This window comes from Lygodium microphyllum, chromosome 4 (genome assembly GCF_053477565.2).
Source record: "Lygodium microphyllum isolate KBCC chromosome 4, Lygodium_microphyllum_v1.1.10, whole genome shotgun sequence".
Taxonomy (NCBI): domain Eukaryota; kingdom Viridiplantae; phylum Streptophyta; class Polypodiopsida; order Schizaeales; family Lygodiaceae; genus Lygodium; species Lygodium microphyllum.
Window position 1 is genome coordinate 109,453,343 of NC_141138.1, and position 20,123 is coordinate 109,473,465.

General features: G+C 39.5%; 1 protein-coding gene, 1 non-coding gene and 1 pseudogene across 2 annotated transcripts in view; all 3 read left to right on the forward strand.

Annotated features, from left to right (window-relative positions):
* Positions 1-3,167, forward strand: part of OEP16-3 (Mitochondrial import inner membrane translocase subunit Tim17/Tim22/Tim23 family protein) — a 32,549-nt gene extending 29,382 nt beyond the window's left edge. Inside the window, exon 3 of the mRNA XM_087676415.1 lies at positions 2,717-3,167. Coding sequence (XP_087532541.1) covers positions 2,717-2,859 — 143 coding nt within the window. The 3' untranslated portion in view covers positions 2,860-3,167. The remainder of the gene's footprint in view (positions 1-2,716) is intronic.
* An 11,511-nt stretch (positions 3,168-14,678) lies between these two features.
* On the forward strand, positions 14,679-15,369 carry LOC148037463 (18S ribosomal RNA; annotated as a pseudogene; the record flags this gene model as incomplete).
* A 350-nt stretch (positions 15,370-15,719) lies between these two features.
* LOC148037464 (5.8S ribosomal RNA) lies at positions 15,720-15,872 on the forward strand. Its single transcript, XR_015690810.1, has one exon. It is a non-coding gene; the product is annotated as a 5.8S ribosomal RNA (ribosomal RNA).
* Positions 15,873-20,123: the final 4,251 nt, after the last annotated feature.

Below are 20,123 nucleotides of genomic sequence, written 5' to 3' on the forward strand. Positions count from 1 at the left end.
ACTTTCCTATGCAAAGAAATGTGCATTTCAAGCTTTCAGCCCACACATGCACATTGTACAAGCATTTCATGATCATGTCATCTTGTTGATTGTAATTGTCTGTTCTGGTGGATCTAGCCCACACTTCAAGGTATCAATCCTTTCTGTGACCCTAGTTTTCAACTTGATTGGAACAGATTAGTTGCTAATAGCTGGATAGGTGGAAGTGTAAACTATCTTTCCTCTAACCCACCGCGTGGGTCCACCATAACCTGTGACCACTCATCAGTGGCCAGCTCCAATGCACTTTTCCTTATATCTAATTAGTGCAAAGGAAACAAATTTACTGCCATAACAGTAATCCTTGAACATGGGCCACATGACCACGAATACCCAAGGCCAAATAAAAAATGAAGGCATTATGGGTTCGCCAAATGTGCCAAAGAGCTGTCCATCTGAGAAAATGGAAGAGGCAGGGATGATCTAATTGCAAAGTGGACAAAGAAGGCATCTTGCCTAGGACCCATGAACGGAGACTGTCCGTTGTGGAGTTACGGAGGTCCATACATGGGAAACGAAGCTTCAAATCTATCTTGGTAGAGGGCAGGAGATGAATAGATGGATCAACGTCTCATCAAATGTAGTACAGAAGATACATCTACCATGTGAGATCTTGCGGTCATGTAGCACATCTCTAGTGGGAAGACCTTTGATAAAAACCGGTTTCCATATAAAAACTTTCCCTTGATAAGGAATCTTGGATCTCCACAATTGAAGAAATTTGTTTTGCCACTTTACTTTGCTATCCCGAGCACGCCAAACTTTATTGAATTTCTCAGTAACCTATCTCTACTTATGGTAGGTCCGATTAGTTGACCTTTTTAGAAAGTCATCAAGTTCCACAAACATCGAGTGCAGGCAATGAATTATATCACTCAAGTTGCTCTTGCACGACGGACCACATGTGGCTATAGCCTTAAGTCACTTGAAAGTACTGGCGTATGTGATGAAGGAAGGGATGACAGCATTACTCACCATTTGCAGCCCCAATCAAGCCATTTGATTAAATTTATCTCTATGCAAATCTTTATCTAGCCAATCAGGCAGCCTGGAAGTGGCCAGCACTTCTACATGTAACTAATTAGCCTCCTTTCGGAGATCAGGAGGACACCAAACTGTAAAGCAAAGAATCTATTGCCAAGAGAGAATCAAATGAGTAGGGAGAAATGACTATGATGTTTTGAGAGGCCTTGCAGAATTTAGCACATATCACCAAGATGCATGGATAACTGTGCAACCATGAGTGATACTAGTCTCTTCAATAAAAAATCTGGTGGCATCTTGTTTATCCAACTTGCATGCATTTGCAGTCTCCCCCCCTCCCAAAAAAAAAAAAGGAAAAAAAAACCTACCCACACATGTGGCTCAAGCTGCTTCTGCATTCTGGCCCATATGTGGCCACAGCCGTTAGGCACCCGAAAGTACTGGCATTGTCACAAAAGGAATAAAGACGAGACCACTCAGGAATGACAGCATTACTCACCATTTGCAGCCCCAATTGAGCCATTCAATTCGATTGATCTTGATGCAAATCTTTGTCTAGCCAATCAAGCAGCTTGGAAGTGGTCAGCACTTTTTTCTGTAACGAACTAGCCTCCTTTTGGAGATCAGCAGGACGCCAAACTGTAAAGCAAAGAATATATTGCCAAGAGGTAATGAAATGAGAAAGGAGAAAATGACACTGATGTTTTGAGAGACCTTGCAGAATTCAGCACATACCAGCAAGATGCTCGGATAACAGTGCGACCATGAGTGATACTAGTCTCCTCAATAAAAAATTTGGGAGCATCTTCTTTATCCAACCTGCATTTGCAGTATCGTTTCTCCTCTCTCTACCCCCCGCCCACCCCTCCCACTGAAAAAAACCTCATGCATGAGTCTGGTGGCCCGTGCGCGGGTCCAGTCTGTCTTCTTCTTCAGCATTGTATGCAGTCCTGGTTTTGTCATCATTGATTCAGGTTTTGTTCTCTCTCTCAGGGTGCACTGTTGCTCCTGCATGTATGCTCACAGTATTGGATGCCAGCTCATGTGCTTGTATGGCTTGTGTTGTGTTATGTGCAGGATAGACCCTAGCTGGGTGTTACAGGTTTCTAGTTCAAAGCACTAGTATTACATATTTTACTTTACAATTGTACTGTTAAAAGGCTGGTTCAGTGCACCTTGCTAATGTATGTGGATGGACGTTTAGAACCATTCAAGGTTGTAGTGAGACACAATGTTTCTTTTCAGAGTTTCCCTGTTTGTTATCTCATTCCATTGTCTAGTAATGAACTTCTCAAATGTGTTTCATGTAACAAGAGAACAAAAACAATACTTTTACAAGGCAAAGTCAAATTGAGATTTGAATTTGAACAAAGAAAGAGAGGCTCAAAGCACTCCCTAAGCGCAGATTTGATTTATGTAATTGGAGGATCTACTCATTCTGTGTGCTGGAGCAGTATGTTGGTCAAAACATGTGTCTTTTGGAGGGGTGCTTTGACACTTCTTATATTAGTGTTCTTTCTTTTATTTAGATTTTTCATTTGTTTTCGGATAGAAGGGATGAAGGGTTTTTTGGAGGCTTGTTTTGTGCAGCCAACCTGCCCCCAGGGTGTGTCTTGGGCTGCAGTGGGTGGTGTGTAAGGGGTGTTATATGAGCCAATTTTGTTACATAAATATGTGTGTTTTCTTGTTACAGCTCGAAGCATGCGAGTCGGTGTTGCTGCAGGTGCAGCTCTGGCAGCTGTGTCAGCAATTGTTGATGCTAGTGGGCAGACAGTCCGGACCCCAACGGATCGTGAGTATCTACCTTATCCAGTGCAGGGCTCATCCAAAGACTGAAGTATAAAGATGTTCTTGTATCTTCTGATATTCAAGGTGTCAGCCTGGTGTTCCATTGCAATGTTCATAAGCCTGTTGGATCTTTTATGCTGTGTTATTGAGGCCATCACATACTTGGGATCCCCAGAATATAGGCACCAAGTGGAAATAAAGTAATGGCTTACTGTCCCTGTTTTGTTTTTCATTTTGATAACAGAAGCCTCAGCCATCCGATCAGAATAGATATTTAGAAACATACTTTTGGATGTCATTTCTGTTACCTGAGAAATATCAAATGCACCTTATCCTTCGAAAGAACTTTTGATTTTCTTTTGTAGTCGTGGCCTGAAGTATGTTATTCTGGTAAATAGTCTGAATTCAAAGGAAAAGTAATGCGTTGCGGGGTTTTGAAATATATAGAAGTGGCCACCCTTTATTTTTAGTTTTAGCCAATATTTTGACTGAAAATTATTGCCATGAGTTTAATACAAATGAAGTTGTGGGTTACTCTTTACAGATGTTAACCCACATCATAATGTCAGTAATATGATTTGGAATGACTATTGTAGTCGGGCATCTTTTAGGTCTTTTATTATGTCATCTTCTAGTCCATGTAGATGTCTTGCATTCATCACATGTGAGAAAGGGCCAGCTGACAGGCACATGGATACTTGCAACAACCAAATGCTAAACCTCCAATTGTGGACGATGGTGGCAGTAATTTATGTATCTAGCGGGTGAACAGCTATGTTTCATGTGCTTTTGTATAGTGTATGATTGATTCCTTCTTTCAGAAAGTTCATGTAGTTCCTTATCAAGGCGGAAGCAACATGTTGGGGCCATGTAACCCTATGAAGTTAGGTAGTCACAAACTGTGACGGGATACGATTACTGAGCATCATGTGGATAAGTCCTTTTTATACCAGGGTGACCAGCAGTAGAGGTGCTGTGAGATTCACTTGATCTTTGTGTTGTTTAGTCCTTTTTATACCAGGGTAACCAGCAGTAGAGGTGCTGTCAGATTCAATTGATCTTCACCGTTGAATCTCACAATCAAATGGAAAATTCGAGAAGGTTTCTTGATAACCTTGCTTCTGAAAGGTCGAGCACTAGTTTGTTCTTACTTCGTTTGTGTTTATTAAACCTAGTCTTCTAATTTGAACACAAAATTGGCTTTAGCCAGTTGTGGCTCCGGGCTCGATTTCATAGTTATCCCTAGGCCTGCAGGATAGCCAAGGTACACGATTACCTTTGTGGTTCTAGGCCTATAAATTAAGCTTACCAAGAATGCCATGCCTTTTTCAGAATGCTGTAGTACATTTTGCTTGGCTATCCATGGCACTTGAAATCTTATGAAACTGATAATAAAGGTGAAGATTACCAGTACTATTTCCATCCTCGAACAATGTTTTAGTTGTTGCAAACATCAAGAGATTAAAATGTTGGTTGAGCACTTAAATCTCTACATAATTTGCAAAAATGCAGGGCTTAGATCTTAGCTTAGAAGATACTGCAATCAGAGGGAACATAAACAATACGGTTTAGGACATGATGAGGCTTAGAGATAAGAATGAGAAATTTCGTCCAAACTTGAGAACAAATTCCATGTTTGTAAAATTGATTCTTTAAGTGTCAAAGACAACTCTTTCTAATTGTGAACTTGTGAAATTGATGGTACGCACTAGATTATTGGCTAGACTAAGACGTTGAAACAAGAATCATAATTGATTGTCCTTGTCCATTGATTTGAAGTAGCTATATATCTGTAATCTTGTTTATGTCCCTTGATTTTAGCCACTTTTGTGACTTAAAAAACCAACTTTATTTGGTCTTAATAAAGTGTTATTGCAAATGACGACTCTTCTTAATCGTAAACTCATGAAGTTGATGGAACCTAGATTATTGGTCAAACTAAGAAGTTGAAACAAGATTCATAATTGATTGTCTTTGTCCGTTGAATTGAGCCTTTGATCCATGTAGATTTCCTTGACATTTAGAGCTCGCCAAAAACCTCATCCATGTGGCATGAAATATTTTACTTCAAACACTAGGCAAAACATTTTTCTTTAGCCTTGAGAAACAAAAAGGATTATTGAAACTTTAAGATACCTAGCATTTAATGTTGATAAGTCTAATAAGGATTGTTGAACTTGCTTATAAGTCTAATAAGATCCTTGTCAATGTGCTTAGATTGATGATTATTTCTATGTAATGTTTTATGGTCATGAATAGTTGTAAAATATTGTGTGAGTTTGTTCGAAAAAAATGCCCCAAACTCTTCTTGGAAAGAATGCTTGAACAATTTAAAAAGAATAGTCTTAGCACTTTACTCTTCAAAATAAGGCATTCCTCATATGTTTAGAAGAAAAACACCAATAGTCAATAAATGAAAATCTTTTCAATGTTGTATGCATAAAATTGTTGCACCATAAAAGAAATGTGTGGAGAAGTTTCTTTCATAAAAAATACAAAGCCTTTGGACTCTCGTTATCCTATTTGCTTACCCACTTGGCAAATTATGGCACCCTTTATCCATAAGCACCTTATGAGCAATGCTTATAAGTTTGCTGTACCCTCCATTGCATCATGTTTATTCACCATCAATCTTAATTATACATGAACTCTTCAAGTCTCCTTAATTTACATGAATTGTGACTCAAGATCCCAATAAAATAATGACAGGATAATGTCATATGTATGGTTTTGCATATGTGCATGTGACTCAAGATCCCAATAAAATAATGACAGGATAATGTCATATGTATGGTTTTGCATATGTGCAGTAGTGCAAATGCAACTCTATTGCTACATAGGGTGACGTCAAGCATTCAATGACACCAATAAGAGCACCAAACTTTATTTATCTTGCAAGTAGAGTTTGAGCAACCTATTTGACTTGGTGTGATTTGAAAAACGAAAAATTTAAAGGAGGCATAGAATATGCTACAATGGTTCCCATCAGTAAGGCTTTTTTGTTAGGGAATCTTCTATAGCACGTAGGAAATGAGAGAGAGCAAAGGTTACACTTGTAGAAAAGAGTGGTTGAAACATGTAAAATGAGTCACAAATGGTACACTAAATAGAGCATTTCATGCATGCTTATTTGAGCACCAAATTTTATTTATTTTGTAAGTAGAGCTTGAACAACCTATTTTACTTGGTCTTATGATTTGAAAAAAGATTTTCTTTTGGGAAGCAGAGAATATGCCACAATGGTTCCCATGAATAAGGATATTCTATTAGGGAAGCTCCTATAGCACGTAAGAAACGAGAGAGTAAAGGTTACGTATGTAGAAAAGAGTGATTGAAACATGTAAAACGAGCCACAAATGTTACACTAAATAGAGCATTTCATTCATGTTTTGTTGAGCATGCAAGCAAAAGTAACTATTGAATGTATATTTGGTAGGTTCATGAATCCTATATAGTATATCATGTAATGTCCCATTGAGCAAAGTGGGGGCGGGGGCACCCCTACATCCCTTTTGCAGATGGGGCTTGTGCCCCCTCCACACTTCTAGACTTCATCCAAATAAGAGCCTAGTCTAGTGATGGCTCTACATGTGCATCTAGCTAGGTTAGTAATGTGCCAACCCCTTCTAGAGTTTGTCTCAAGCTATCTGACCATATCGGTATTGAGATAAGAACCACAAGGCAATGTGTTGCTCATAAATGCCTTCTCCTAATATGGGGTTTCCATAGAAATCGACTCAATTATTACTTACACAATTATTTAAGGGGTGGAGCATTGATCTTCAACAATGTTGTGTCTAATTTGAGGAGTCTTTCTAGTAAAGACATACTATTTTTGTGAGAAAAGACTATGGCAAGAGTCTAGATACTTCGTAGGTTCCAAGTTGTGAACCTTACAAAGAGTATCAAAATGAAGTAGAGGCAAGTTAAAGAAGGTCAAGAGCTTCGAGAAATTTCATGGTGGTTGCTAGCAATTTCCTAATCTATGGCTTTGGTCAAATTCAATATTTTATACGCCCTAGTTTCAATCTCAGGATAAGCTTGATCATCACAAAATTTACCTCATGAGGGAGGTGACCTTTCTTGCACCACTCATTAACTCGCATCTATGCCATGGGTCTTTTCTTTCTTCATGCTGGTAAGGGCACACTCCGACTCATCCATTGTGAAGGGAGTCTCAAGATTGGAAAGATTCTGGATGGAGTGGATGGACTCTTTTCCAATGCTACAACAAGTGAATGTTAATGGAGTTCTACGAAACCTTTGACTTGGTTAAATCAATGAGGTACGGATGATTGACTAGTTTGTAGAATGGTTTGGTTGGTACAAAGAGGTATCCTTCATCCTTTGAAACTACTAGAGAATGATTGCTTTGTATCTTAATTTTTGGTAGATGACACTTCTAATATTATTGCTATTGAGAGATTCCAAGTCGATGCTCTCTTGGAGTTTTTTAGGACTTCGCACATATTTTTGGATCCCTCATAAGCAAAAGCCAAGCCGAATTGTTATATCTTGGAATAGATGAGGATCCAAAGTGGATCTTTGCTTATGGATTTAGGGTGATACACAAAGGGGAGGTTTTTAGATGCTTGGGGTGCCCGTCGGGATTGGGCCTTACTCAAGAACAAGGATTCCAATGGTTTGCCTAAAATACTAAGGCCATAACTATCCAAATGGTCCCAAGGAGCCGTTTTCATTTGAGGTGATTGGGCCTTACTCAAGAACAAGGATTCCAACGGTTTGCCTAAAAGACTAAGGCCATAACTATCCAAATGGGCCCAAGGAGCCTTTTCCGTTGGACGCAAATTGGTGATCCTAAACTCCTTTCTAGTTATTACAAATATCATTTTCATTTTAGCTATCTTTCCCACTCTAGCAACTACATAGATTTTGTTAGAAAAGCATTTTTACTCATTCTTGTGGGCAAATGATGAATTCGAGCAATGGCATGTGATTTTTGTGGGATTTTGTCACAATTGCTAAAAAAGAGGGAGGACTTGGAATTGACTCCTTCTAAGATAAGGCTTCTAGAATGGTCTTTCAATTGCTAAAGAGGCCAAGTGCCCAATAAACTTGGGCTACATTGGTGAGACATTGGATTTGCAAGGTTAAGCTCATGGTGTGTCAATGGGAAGGCCTTGGGTGGGAGGATCTGTTATTTTTCACGGAGCTAAAAATCAAGGCTCAGAGATTAGATTTTCCCTAGAAACTAGTGCCCACATGGAAAAAAGTTCTCCAAGGGGCATATTGGATTGGAAATGAAAGGTAGAGCATAAGTGGAAGCACACAAGTTGAAGCAAGAGCAAAGAAAGAGCTATGGTGGATGAGAGAGAGAGAGAGAGAGAGAGAGAGAGAGAGAGAGAGAGAGAGAGAGAGAGAGAGAGAGAGAGAGAGAGAGAGAGAGAGCTCCAATGGTGAGAATGTGTGATCCCTTATTCAATAGTCATGGAAAGAATAAATAATAAAGTTCCCTTATTCAATAGTCACAAAAAGAATAAAGAATAAAGTGATAGTGATGGCTGCCTTCCACTTGTAGTGTACATGTGTACAGTCATGGTGTGTGAAGTGAATACAAAGTGACGTAGGCACATGCACATTTATTCCAACAACCTTCCACTTAAAGGTAAATGCGCCTCTAGTGAGGAGAGAACAAGAAAATATGACAAAGTATAAATGTACATAAATCACAGTAGGATAAGAAATATATGTTGTCTCATCCTATGCGCATCATCTTCCTAAGGAAGGTAAAATGTTCCACTAAGAGACTTTTATTGAGCAGATCTGTAGGATTCTCATCCGTTGAGATATTGACAAGCTCAATAAACTTGTCCTCTACCATCTCCATGATGAAGTGATAGCGCACCTTAGTGTGCTTTGTCTTTGGATAATGAAGACCGGATTCTTGGCCAACTAAATAGCACTCATAGAATCCAAATCCATGTCATTAGACGGCCTAACCATAGGGCCTCCTTGTAAGTCTCAATGGATGCAACACACTCTGTCTTAGTAGTAGATAAGGTTGTGCATTCCTACACCCTGAACATCCAAGAAACAACATCTCTAGGAAAACTGAAGACATACCTAGAGGTGGACTTCCTACTATCTACATGTCTTACATAGTTGGAGTCAATGCAACCCACGACTGTAGTATCCTGACCACCATAGAAAATGCTCATATTTGTAGTGTTTTTCAAGTACCTCATGATATCCTTCACGATGTCTCAATGTTACTGGTGTGGTGTAGCCATATAGTGTACTACAACTCCCATTGCAAATGCTATGTGAGGAAGAATGGCTATCATGGCATACATCAAACTACACACTACACATGCGTAAGGGATCTTGGCCATCTTGGCCTTCTACTCATTTGATTAGGGACAATCTACCTGATTGACCTTAATATGGGAAAAGAACAACCGATAAGCATAACATCTTGCATAAGGTGCTAGGATAGATAAGGCTCTTCGTGAGAGTTGGTACATGATGTACATCATGAAGAGTAAACATGCTACCTGAATCAAAATGCAGTTAGACGTCACCAATACTAACAATTTCCAATGCTAGGTCATTACCCAAACGGACAGATCCAATCATACTATGATAGGACTGAGACCACTCTCTATGAGGGGTCACATGAAAGAAAGCCCCTGAATCTATCAACCAACAATGAGTATATCCTTACAAAGCATCAGTTAGTTGTGAAGCATCCAAAGAAAAAGGTGCTAAGATAAGATCATCAGATATATTAGGCTGCACCACACTAATCTCCTCAATCTTAATGCTAGACTTGCTAGACACAATGTTACAATCATCATTCTTGTCCTGTTATTTATCCTTTCTTTTTTCATTGCGCTTGTCTTGTGCATTTTATGGTAATGTGATTGAATATGATATGCTTTGCCATAGTAATAACAAGTAAGATCAAACTTACGGCCATGGGGCTTACTGTAAGATTGTTCGCATGTCCTAGAACGAGACCTATTAGAGTCTTTACCATGGCCATTTCCATCCTATGGGCCTTTCATAGTCAATGCATGGGATGTACAAGAAGTATCCATATTCTTTTTGTTCACCTATCAAGAGGGCACTCTCAATGTCCTACAATTTTAGCTCATCTTTAGCACAAAGAGCTGTATATAAAGTGTTCCATGACTCAGGTAGAGTAATAAGCAGAAATAAAGAATACAAAATATCCTTGAACTCAATCTCTTGGAAATATAAATGGCTGATGATGGAGTGAAAATTATTCAAGTGTGCAGACATAGAAGTCCCTTTCTTCATGCAAAGGTCCATCAACTAATTTAGCCAATGCATTTGAGCTACAAGACTCTAATTGTCATAAAGATTATTAATCTATGTCCAATGCTCATATGCAGTTTGATTTCTAGTTATAACATTGTAGTGAACCTGCATAGAGAGTGATAAAATGATTGTGGACATGCATAGCTCATCCAGTTCATCCCAATCCTTAGCCGCAATGTTTTGGGGTTCAGCACCTCCATTTTGAGTAGTCAAACTTGTAATTTTCACACTAAAGCCTACCATATCCGGGTCTTCCAATAGTTATAATTAGTCCCATTTAGTTTCTCAATATTGAAGATAGCAATATCACAAGAACCATTAGCCATAATGAGAGCACACAAGTATAAATAAGGGTAAGATGGGCTACTATAATACCTTGTAAATCAACTCCAAAACCACCACTAAATCAAGTGGAAGTCTAGAGATACTGCCAAAGTAATTGGATGTCCAAAACCTATAAGAAAAAGACTATCAAGGCTAGGTAATGCCCTAAAATATAATGCATAAACTGAAATGATAGGTTGTTGTAATAAATTGCAGCAATATGTCAACAATCAACTATGAGCAAACAAGAAGGAACAAGATAGGAATAACTGGTGCATTGAAGATTGTCACAACTGTAGTGTGTTAATAACCATACATGCAATAGGCATAGACATCATGTAGAGGGTAGGTCTCAAGGGTAAATAAAGAGAATTGCTACATGCATGGCCCACTAAGAAAAAGCTCAATACATAACCTAGAAGCATATAAATACTATTGACAACACCCTAACAGACATGAGTACAAGGTCTAAGGGAAGAGATCAAATCAACTCACGATAGGGTAATTGTATCCAATAAATATCAAGAGACCATGTACATATCATATTGAGTCCCATTGTCTCACTATGATAAGCTCAAGCTCAACTGCATAAACCAGATGCTCTATAGTACATCTAAGTGCCAATGTGGCTCAATACACAAAGCCAGGTAGCTTCCATTGAAGTGAAAGTTGAATGCCAAATGAGCAAGCAAAGCTCAAAACATCATGTGAATGACATCCAAGTATCCAAGATCCATAGAGCATACATCCAAAAGCATTGAACCCAAGTAGTATGAAAGACTTTAATTATAGCATCCAAGGATATGAATGATAGCCAATATCAAAGCATCTAATCTCCAACCTTAGCTTAGGAGCATGCCATAAACATATCCATAGGCATACATGACAGCCAAAGTGTTGGTACATCCAATATGTGGTACCCGAGTAGCTTCAAAGCATAATGAGCATAATCTTTATCAAACAACTACTTTCTATCTACTATGAACAATAGGGATATGACAATCAAATCAATTGAGTGTATGCGAGCTCAATCAAGCCCAAAAGCATTCTAAGACATGTGTCAAGCATCCCCAACTGTTAAGCAAACATTTGTGCATAAAGCATCAAGTGACAAGAGGCATATGCCTTTCCCATACAAATAACATTCAACCTTGTTATTATAGTAATTAAATCTCTGAGAAAACTCAGCCAAATGTGTACTCAAATCAACTCAAAATCATAATCATACATCTGGGCACCAAAATAGCATCCCTGAAGCATCAAACATGCATTATGGAATTTAGTGTTTGTTGTTCAAACTAGAACAATTCTATTATATGTGAAACACATAATAGAAAATTGCACATAATCAACTCTATGAGTATCCAAATTTTTAGGTCACACTCTTTGTTTCTAGCTATAGAACACCTAAAGTCGATATTGTATGAAAAACTTATGGCCAAAATGAGACAGTGCTGTCAAGCTACCATAGCTGTCCAAGAATTTTGCAACATGCTCTATATCCACTCAAAATGGATAAAATGGTTTCTCCTCAACTCAATAAGCACTCAACAAGGCTTAGCTAAGCCTTAGGAGGCTCCTCAACAAGTGTAGAGCAAGCTAGAATAATCCGGAAGAAGGAAAGACTCAATGCATACCTCAAGAGAAAGAAACAATAGCTGCAATGAAACCTTAAGTTGAAGCTTTGAATCTAGGCTGAAGCAAAGGATGAATAAGCTCCTTGAATGGTTGGCTTTGATACTAGTTGAAGGGAGTGATTTGAAAGTGGAAGCACATGAGTGGAAGCAAGAGCTATGGTGGAAGGAGAGAGAGAGAGAGAGAGAGAGAGAGAGAGAGAGAGAGAGAGAGAGAGAGAGAGAGAGAGAGAGAGAGAGAGAGAGAGAGAGAGAGAGAGAGAGAGAGAGAGAGAGAGAGAGGATGTGGAAACTCCCAATAGTCATCATGCTATGAAAGTAGCCAACCCTTTATTCAAACATCATTGAAAGAATAAAGAAGGAAGTGACAGTGATAAGCGCTTGCCACTTGCAGTGTACATGTGTGTGGGTACTATCAGTGTAGTAATACCTAGTGGCTAGGCACATGGGTACCTTTACCCCCAACAAGGGGGAGGGGTGGTGTGGCCAACTCTTCCTCCTATTGGAATGGGGTGAGCATAGTTTATCTTTTACTTAGAGCGGTGAGAAAGAGAAAGGTGTTTAATGTGTTTCTTTATAATATTTATATTTATTTTTAAGATATTGTCATATTTATGACCCATAGTGCTTGTGTATAGGTCTACTATTATTTTATTTTCTTCTACTTTATTTCCTTGGGCCTACTGTACATACATTATCATAATGTGTACTTGTGTGAGTGATCATTTTATGTGAATCAAAGAGTGTATTCTTTATGTATTGGTGTGAACTAAAAACTTATAGATATATGTTTCATTTGCTTATGGGTATGTTTGAATGCATTCATGCCATTTTTGTGTGTGAAGAGCCAAAATATGGAAGAAAGCTAGAAGATTGAAGGCCAAAAAGGTAACTAGCATACTCTTCATGAAACAAAGCAAGGAGACCTTCTAGGGAAAGAGCGATTAAGAATCGATGTTTCTTCCAGGATGAGTTGTAAGAGCACCATTGCATTCATGTTCATGAAATCTTTGTTTGTTGATGGTTTAGGGCCGGTTCAAACTTGGTTGATGGCCACCCTAACTCACTCCAAGAATCCATGGTTATGGATGAAAAATTGAATGGATAGCGGTTCTATCCTCCTTATTTCATTGGTGAATTAGTCCATTTGGTGACTAAAGTGAGATAAATAACGGTGGGAGCTCAAATCCTTCATTGGAGCTCAAATTGTCAGTCTATAGTAGGCTAGTCACTCTCAGATGTCAATAGACATGATAACTTGCAATGCTTTTTCGACATGTCATAGTTTGCTTTGCACACCATTTGTTTTGAATGTTGTTCTACTATAATCTAAACCCACCATTAGAAGATGAGGATACTCACTCTATATGTAGTGGGGTGGCATGGATGGAGCAGGGTTTTTTCGAGGGGGGTTGCCATGTTGTTGGGGGGGGGGGACGGGTGGAGTGGGGTTTTTTGAGGGGGGTTGCCATGTCGTGCAATGCTTTTTCGACATGTCATAGTTTGCTTTGCACACCATTTGTTTTGAATGTTGGTCTACTATAATCTAAACCCACCATTAGAAGATGAGGATACTCACTCTATATGTAGTGGGGTGGCGTGGATGGAGCAGGGTTTTTTCGAGGGGGGTTGCCATGTTGTTGGGAGGGGGGGGGGGGGGGACTTGGGTGGAGTGGGGTTTTTTGAGGGGGGTTGCCATGTTGTGGGGGGCGGGGGGTTGGGTGAAGCGGGGTTTCTTTAGGCGGGGTGGTGCGCCGTGTTGTGGGGGGGTGAGGTGGGGTGGGTTGAGCGGGGTTTTTTGAGGTGCAGTGGGGTGGTGTGGATGGAGCAGGGTTTTTTTAGGGGGGGTGCGCCGTGTCATGGGGGGTGAGGTGGGGTGGGGTGGGGGGGTGTGCCATGTCTTTGGGGGGGTGAGGTTAGGTGGGGTGGGTTGAACAGGGTTTTTGGAGGTGTGTTGGGGTGGTGTGGATGGAGCGGGGTTTTTTGAGGGGGGTTTCCATGTTGTTGGAGGGGGGGATTGTGCCATGTTGTGGGGGGGTGGGGGGTTGGGTGGAGCAGGGTTTTTTTAGGTGGGGGGTGCACCGTGTCGTGGGGGGGGTGAGGTGGGTTGGATTAAGTGGGGTTTCTTGAGGTGTAGTGGGGTGGCATGGATGGAGCGGGGTTTTTTCGAGGGGGTTGCCATGTCGTTGGGGGGGGACTTGGGTGGAGTGGGGTTTTTTGAGGGGGGTTGCCATGTCGTGGGGGGGCGGGGGGTTGGGTAGAGCAGAGTTTTTTTAGGCGGGGTGGTGTGATGTGTCATGGGGGGTGAGAGTGGGGTGGCATGGATGGAGCGGGGTTTTTTCGAGGGGGTTGCCATGTCGTTGGGGGGGGACTTGGGTGGAGTGGGTTTTTTTGAGGGGGGTTGCCATGTCGTGGGGGGGCGGGGGGTTGGGTAGAGCAGGATTTTTTTAGGCGGGGTGGTGTGCTGTGTCATGGGGGGTGAGGTCGGGTGGGGTGAGATACCGTCCTAGTCTCAACCATAAACGATGCCGACTAGGGATTGGCGGATGTTATTTTGATGACTTCGCCAACACCTTATGAGAAATCAAAGTTTTTGGGTTTCAAGGGGAGTATGGTTGCAAGGCTGAAACTTAAAGGAATTGACGGAAGGGCACCACCAGGAGTGGAGCCTGCGGCTTCATTTGACTCAATATGGGGAAACTTACTAGGTCCAGACATAGTAAGGATTGAGAGATTGAGAGCTCTTTCTTGATTCTATGGGTGGTGGGGCATGGCTGTTCTTAGTTGGTGGAGTGATTTGTTTGGTTAATTCCGTTAACGAATGAGACCTCAGCCTGCTAACTAGTTATACAAAGGATCCTCTTTGTGGCCAACTTCTTAGACGGACTATGGCTGTCTAGGCCATGGAAGTTTGAGGCAATAACATGTTTGTGATGCCCTTAGATGTTCTGGGCCACACGTGCGCTACACTGATGAATTCAATGAGTTTACCACGTGGGATGAGAGGTCTGGGTAATCTTTTGAAATTTCATTGTGATGGGGATAGATCATTGTAATTATTGATCTTCAACGAGGAATTCCTAGTAAGCGCGAGTCATCAGCTCGCGTTGGCTACGTCCCTACCCTTTGTACACACCGCCCATCGCTCCTATCGATTGAATGGTCCGGTGAAGTTTTTGAATTTGCGACGACGCTGGTGGTTCGCCACCAATGACGTTGTGAGAAGTTTATTAAGCCTTATCATTTAGAGGAAGGAGAAGTCGTAACAAGGTTTCCATAGGTGAACCTGCGAAAGGATCATTGACACAGATTCGTGAGAAGAATGCGAACCGTGGAATGTTCGTGAGGAATCGCGCTTGGAGGTGCGGTCGGCATCATCTCTCCCCTCGTCGGAGTTGGGCAATAGTGGGAGAGGCTATGCTTCAGGGTCATTCCACAACCGTGTGGGTGGAGAAGGAAGGAGGGACGTCTTCGACCTCTCTCCCTTGCTTAGGGTGATCCCCCTCCATTGTGCCCATTCAGGCACATTGCTGCCTTGATAAACCCTTTGTCCCTCCCCGCACGCGGGAGTGGTAGGAGGAACTTAATAAACCTTGTCTTGTCTGAGATTCCTCCCCTTAGGAGGATTGAAAAACAAAACACAACAACTTTCAGCAATGGATATCTTGGCTCTTGCAATGATGAAGAATGCAACGAAATGCGATACATAGTGTGAATTGTAGAATTCTGTGAATCATCGAGTCTTTGAACACAACTTGCACCCGCGGCTCGTCCAAGGGCATGCATGCTTGAGCATCCCTAACTCCCCCACACCCTCTCCCCTTCTTCAAGGGAGGGTGGAATTGGTCATCCCCACTTGGTTGAAATGTATCGGCAACACCGTGCAGTGACGTTGCTCTGTAAGGGTGGTTTATCTCCTCGTCGAGGTGGCGACTGTTTGCAGGTGCCTGTTCTAGGCTGCATGTGTCGGATCGGGCTCTTCAGAGTGGGGGCTTGCCCTCGGCTACCCGAAACGCAACTCGGATCTCAAATCAGGAAAGGCTACCCGCGCTGAGTTTAAGCATATCACTAAGTAGAGGAAAAGAGCGATTGAAAATTGATGTTTCTTCTAGGATGAGTTGTAAGAGCACCACTGCATTCATGTTCATGAAATCTTTGTTTGCTAATGGTTTAGGGCCGGTTCAAACTTGGTTGATGGCCACCCTAACTCACTCCAAGAATGCATGATTATGGATGAAATATTGAATGGATAGTGGTTCTATCCTCCTTATTTCATTGGTGAATTAGTCCATTTGGTGACTAAGGTGAGATAGATAACAGTGGGAGCTCAAATCCTTCAGTGGAGCTCATATTGTCAGTCTATAGTAGGCTAGTCACTCTCAGATGTCAACAGACATGATAACTTGCAATGCTTTTTCGACATGTCATAGTTTGCTCTGCACACCATTTGTTTTGAACGTTGGTCTACTATTATCTAAGCCCACCATTAGAAGATGAGGATACTCACTCTATATGTAATTTTGTTAGCATTGCCCTTCAGGGCATATGCTTACACAATGGTGCAGTGACAAGGTGGTGCAAGTCCAAAATTAAACCCATTGTTGACTTCATTTAAGTGGTCCACTTAGCCTTAATATGTTTGGATATCTTGCTTTTTTGAGAAAGGAGGGATTATTTTAGTAAATTAAAGAAAAATCTATACCTTTTTTTTCCAAATTGTGCATTACGCCCTTCAATAAAGAACACAAAATATAATGTTTTTCAACATTAGAAGTACTAATAACCAAATAGGAGGCTAAAACTATTTCTATCTCCTTTAAAATAGCCTAAATGAAGGCTACAATTAGGCTAAAATAAAGGAAAAAAATGCAAGCATGAAACTCCTAAGCGTTTTGATAAACATAAGTGAAGCTGCACTTACCATAGTAATGTCGATCATGATGGTTTGCCATAAAAGTTCCAGTCCCATAGTCTACATTAGGGCACTCCTTACGGAGACGATGCACCTTCCCAGAATCATCCTCCTTGTAAGAGTCGAGTTGCACCTAGTTACAGTAGGGGGGAGGGAGACCTCACTCCCCAACAAAAATGTGGCTATGCCACATAGGGTCTATGGGAGTAGGGTTAAGCTAACCCAACAAAAGCCCTGCAACCGCCCTCTCAAAAGCACTATACTAACATAGTTTTAGCAATACTATAGCATATCATTGGTTGACTTGGGACATGTCAAGTGAATCTACTTGTTGAAGCCACCCTTAGAGCTACTACCTGACAATCAATATCCTCTCTCTCACAAGTTGAGTATTCTCCCTCACCATGTAAGGAGCTTTATGTACACTTGACATTCTTCTAATGACTCCGCTAATGAAAGCTTTATGCTTTTGTTTTGTGAGTGTTTCTCGCTTTGTGCTTTTTGCTAGTGTGTGCCATGACGATCTAAAAATATGCACACAAAATTAAAATAGTCTTTGAATGAATAATATGAATATTTATTAAAATGAATATTCATAATTAGTAAACATTTAGTAATATTTATTTGATAATCATATTGATTCTAATTTCTATTGAGCTAATTGTCTCAAGTTGACACCATGATCTCATAAGCAAATTGTTGAGAATTGTTAAGTGCAGATGCCTACACCATTTATGATATACACTAAGCACTTATTCCTAGAATATTTTCAACCTAAGCATATTAGTGCACAAAGAAAGGATGTTAAATCATGGCTAGCATAACATAGACATTATTGTGAAATATAGCCATTCAATAGATTTACTAAGAAATATCTAGAATTGAAATTACAATCTTAATCCTTTTGTACGAATGAATGATTAGTTGAAACATTCTACTTATATGAGGGGGAATATAGCCTTCGTAGTACAAAACAATCTTTTGTATGAAAGATTGTTTCATAATAATCTTTTGTATAAAAGATTAGTAATCAAATAAAAATTATGATATTATACAATACATGTAGGGTAATTAAGGTATAAAACATATTTTTGGCAATATGGCCATATAAATAGAACTCAATATTAGTTTATACTTACTTAGACAATTACTAATATAAGGGTGGTTGATGAAGCATAGGTCACTCACATGCCAAAATGATAGTTTGAAAGTAGATATTGCTTCAAAATTTTTAAGTTTGGATCATTTTCTAACATACTTAATATAAAAGAAATAAATGTATAAGTTACAACATGAGGGAGAGCAAGGGTATCCCATAGGTCTTTATTTGTTTTTTAATGGTTTGTGCCACCTTTACAAAGCAATTATTAAGTATCTCATGATTAAGTTCAAGAAAGGAATCTATGTCTATTTGCACACCTTTGGATTTGTTTTAACTCTACACTCTATATTTCTAGTCTTCTTAAGTCCAACATAGTTGAGTTTCTTAGCAAAATTTATGAGATCTAATGTTGGATTCCATAATATTTTGTTGCCCTTCATTTAGGGTAGCTTCTTTGTAAGAAGTAATATAAAAAATTGCGGATGGTGAAAATTTGATAGGAAGGACAACTAGAAAATTTTATTGATTTTGTACAATCCAATAAGCATTTATTTCCTTGGAAAGACGACCAAATTGCTTTATAAAATTTACGTATATTATTGAAATATCTTGTAGACTAAGGGTTGTAGTTGTAGCTAAGAGGGATGCAACTAAGGAGGATAAGAAATTGTAGGCATTTGTAATCCATGCAAAGGATTTTTTTGTGGATTTTACAAAGTTTTTAAAGTATTGCGATGTTGGTTACGATGGGACTGGTAGATCTAGTTCCTTAATGAGGGCTAACGTAATAGTAAAGACGTCATCTTGTAAAGTTTAGGTAGCTTTTTCTAATCTTGACAAAGACACATTATTGGTCACACAATATAATTCATCCAATATGTAGGTCTTAAGTTCTATTTACACTAGGGAAGTTCTTATCAAAGCCCAATAATATGATTCTTGTAAAACAAATCTTGTATTCAAGGCATGAATCATAGCTTTTTCCAACTATCCCACAACTCTTCTATAAGGCTAAATGGGTTCAAATGAGACAATAAGAATATGATTAATTAGGCCTTTATTAAAGTTCATTTGCAAGAAGGTGTGGTAGAATATTTTTATGTCACTAGTAAGAATATGAACCAAGCCCTTCAATACCTTGACAAAATGGTCTAAATCTCTTAGATGTTTGACTAATGCAGTTCTCCTTTAAATGGGGCATCCAAACCTCTTTTAGTTTACAAAAAACTTCACTAAGATTTTCTGTATATTTTCATCCTAAGGAAATCATGTTATCTTCTAAGACTTGTTTTGAACTAGGATTCTTTACAACTTTGCAAAATATCTCCTTTGACTTTATAAAGTCGAAAGCTTTATTTGGAACAAAGAGACTATGAATAAATCTTTTACTTTTCCTTGCAATGAGCTTGAAGTTTAAGAATTTTATTTCTTGAAACACAAAAATCTAACATATCTAGAGTTATTGGATCATTTTAGATTTTTGGTAATGTCATTAATATCTCATTGATTCCACATACTATCTTTGGTTTTCACTTTAGGAAGAGCTTCTATTAGATGTTGCTAAGGAGAGTAATCTCTTATTTCCATCGATAGTTAAAAAGGAGGGTTGTCCAATTCCAATATGGATTATTGATACACCTTGTCTCTCAATGAAATTGGATGGTAAGGGGATTAGGGGGAGAGAATTGACCTACTATAGCTTATTGATAGTTGTAAGTAGTAAACAATTATAATAGTCTAGATCACATGAACTTTCATAATTAATATTAGGCAATGAAACTAAAATTCTACTAAGATAATCAATTAAAGAAGTAAGCTCTTTGTAGGCTTTTACTAGATAAGCAATTAAGTAATTAATAGAGAAAACCTTCTAACTAGACAAGCAGTGGTTTTCCAAAGCATGTAACTCAAAAGGAGTAAGGTTTTTGTGGAAATCTAGTCCTTTGCAACAAGAGAGATATACTAGATAGCAATGGTAGGGTTCAACTACAACCAATATTGTTCTATATCTCCATTTAACCAAGGATGGGATCCA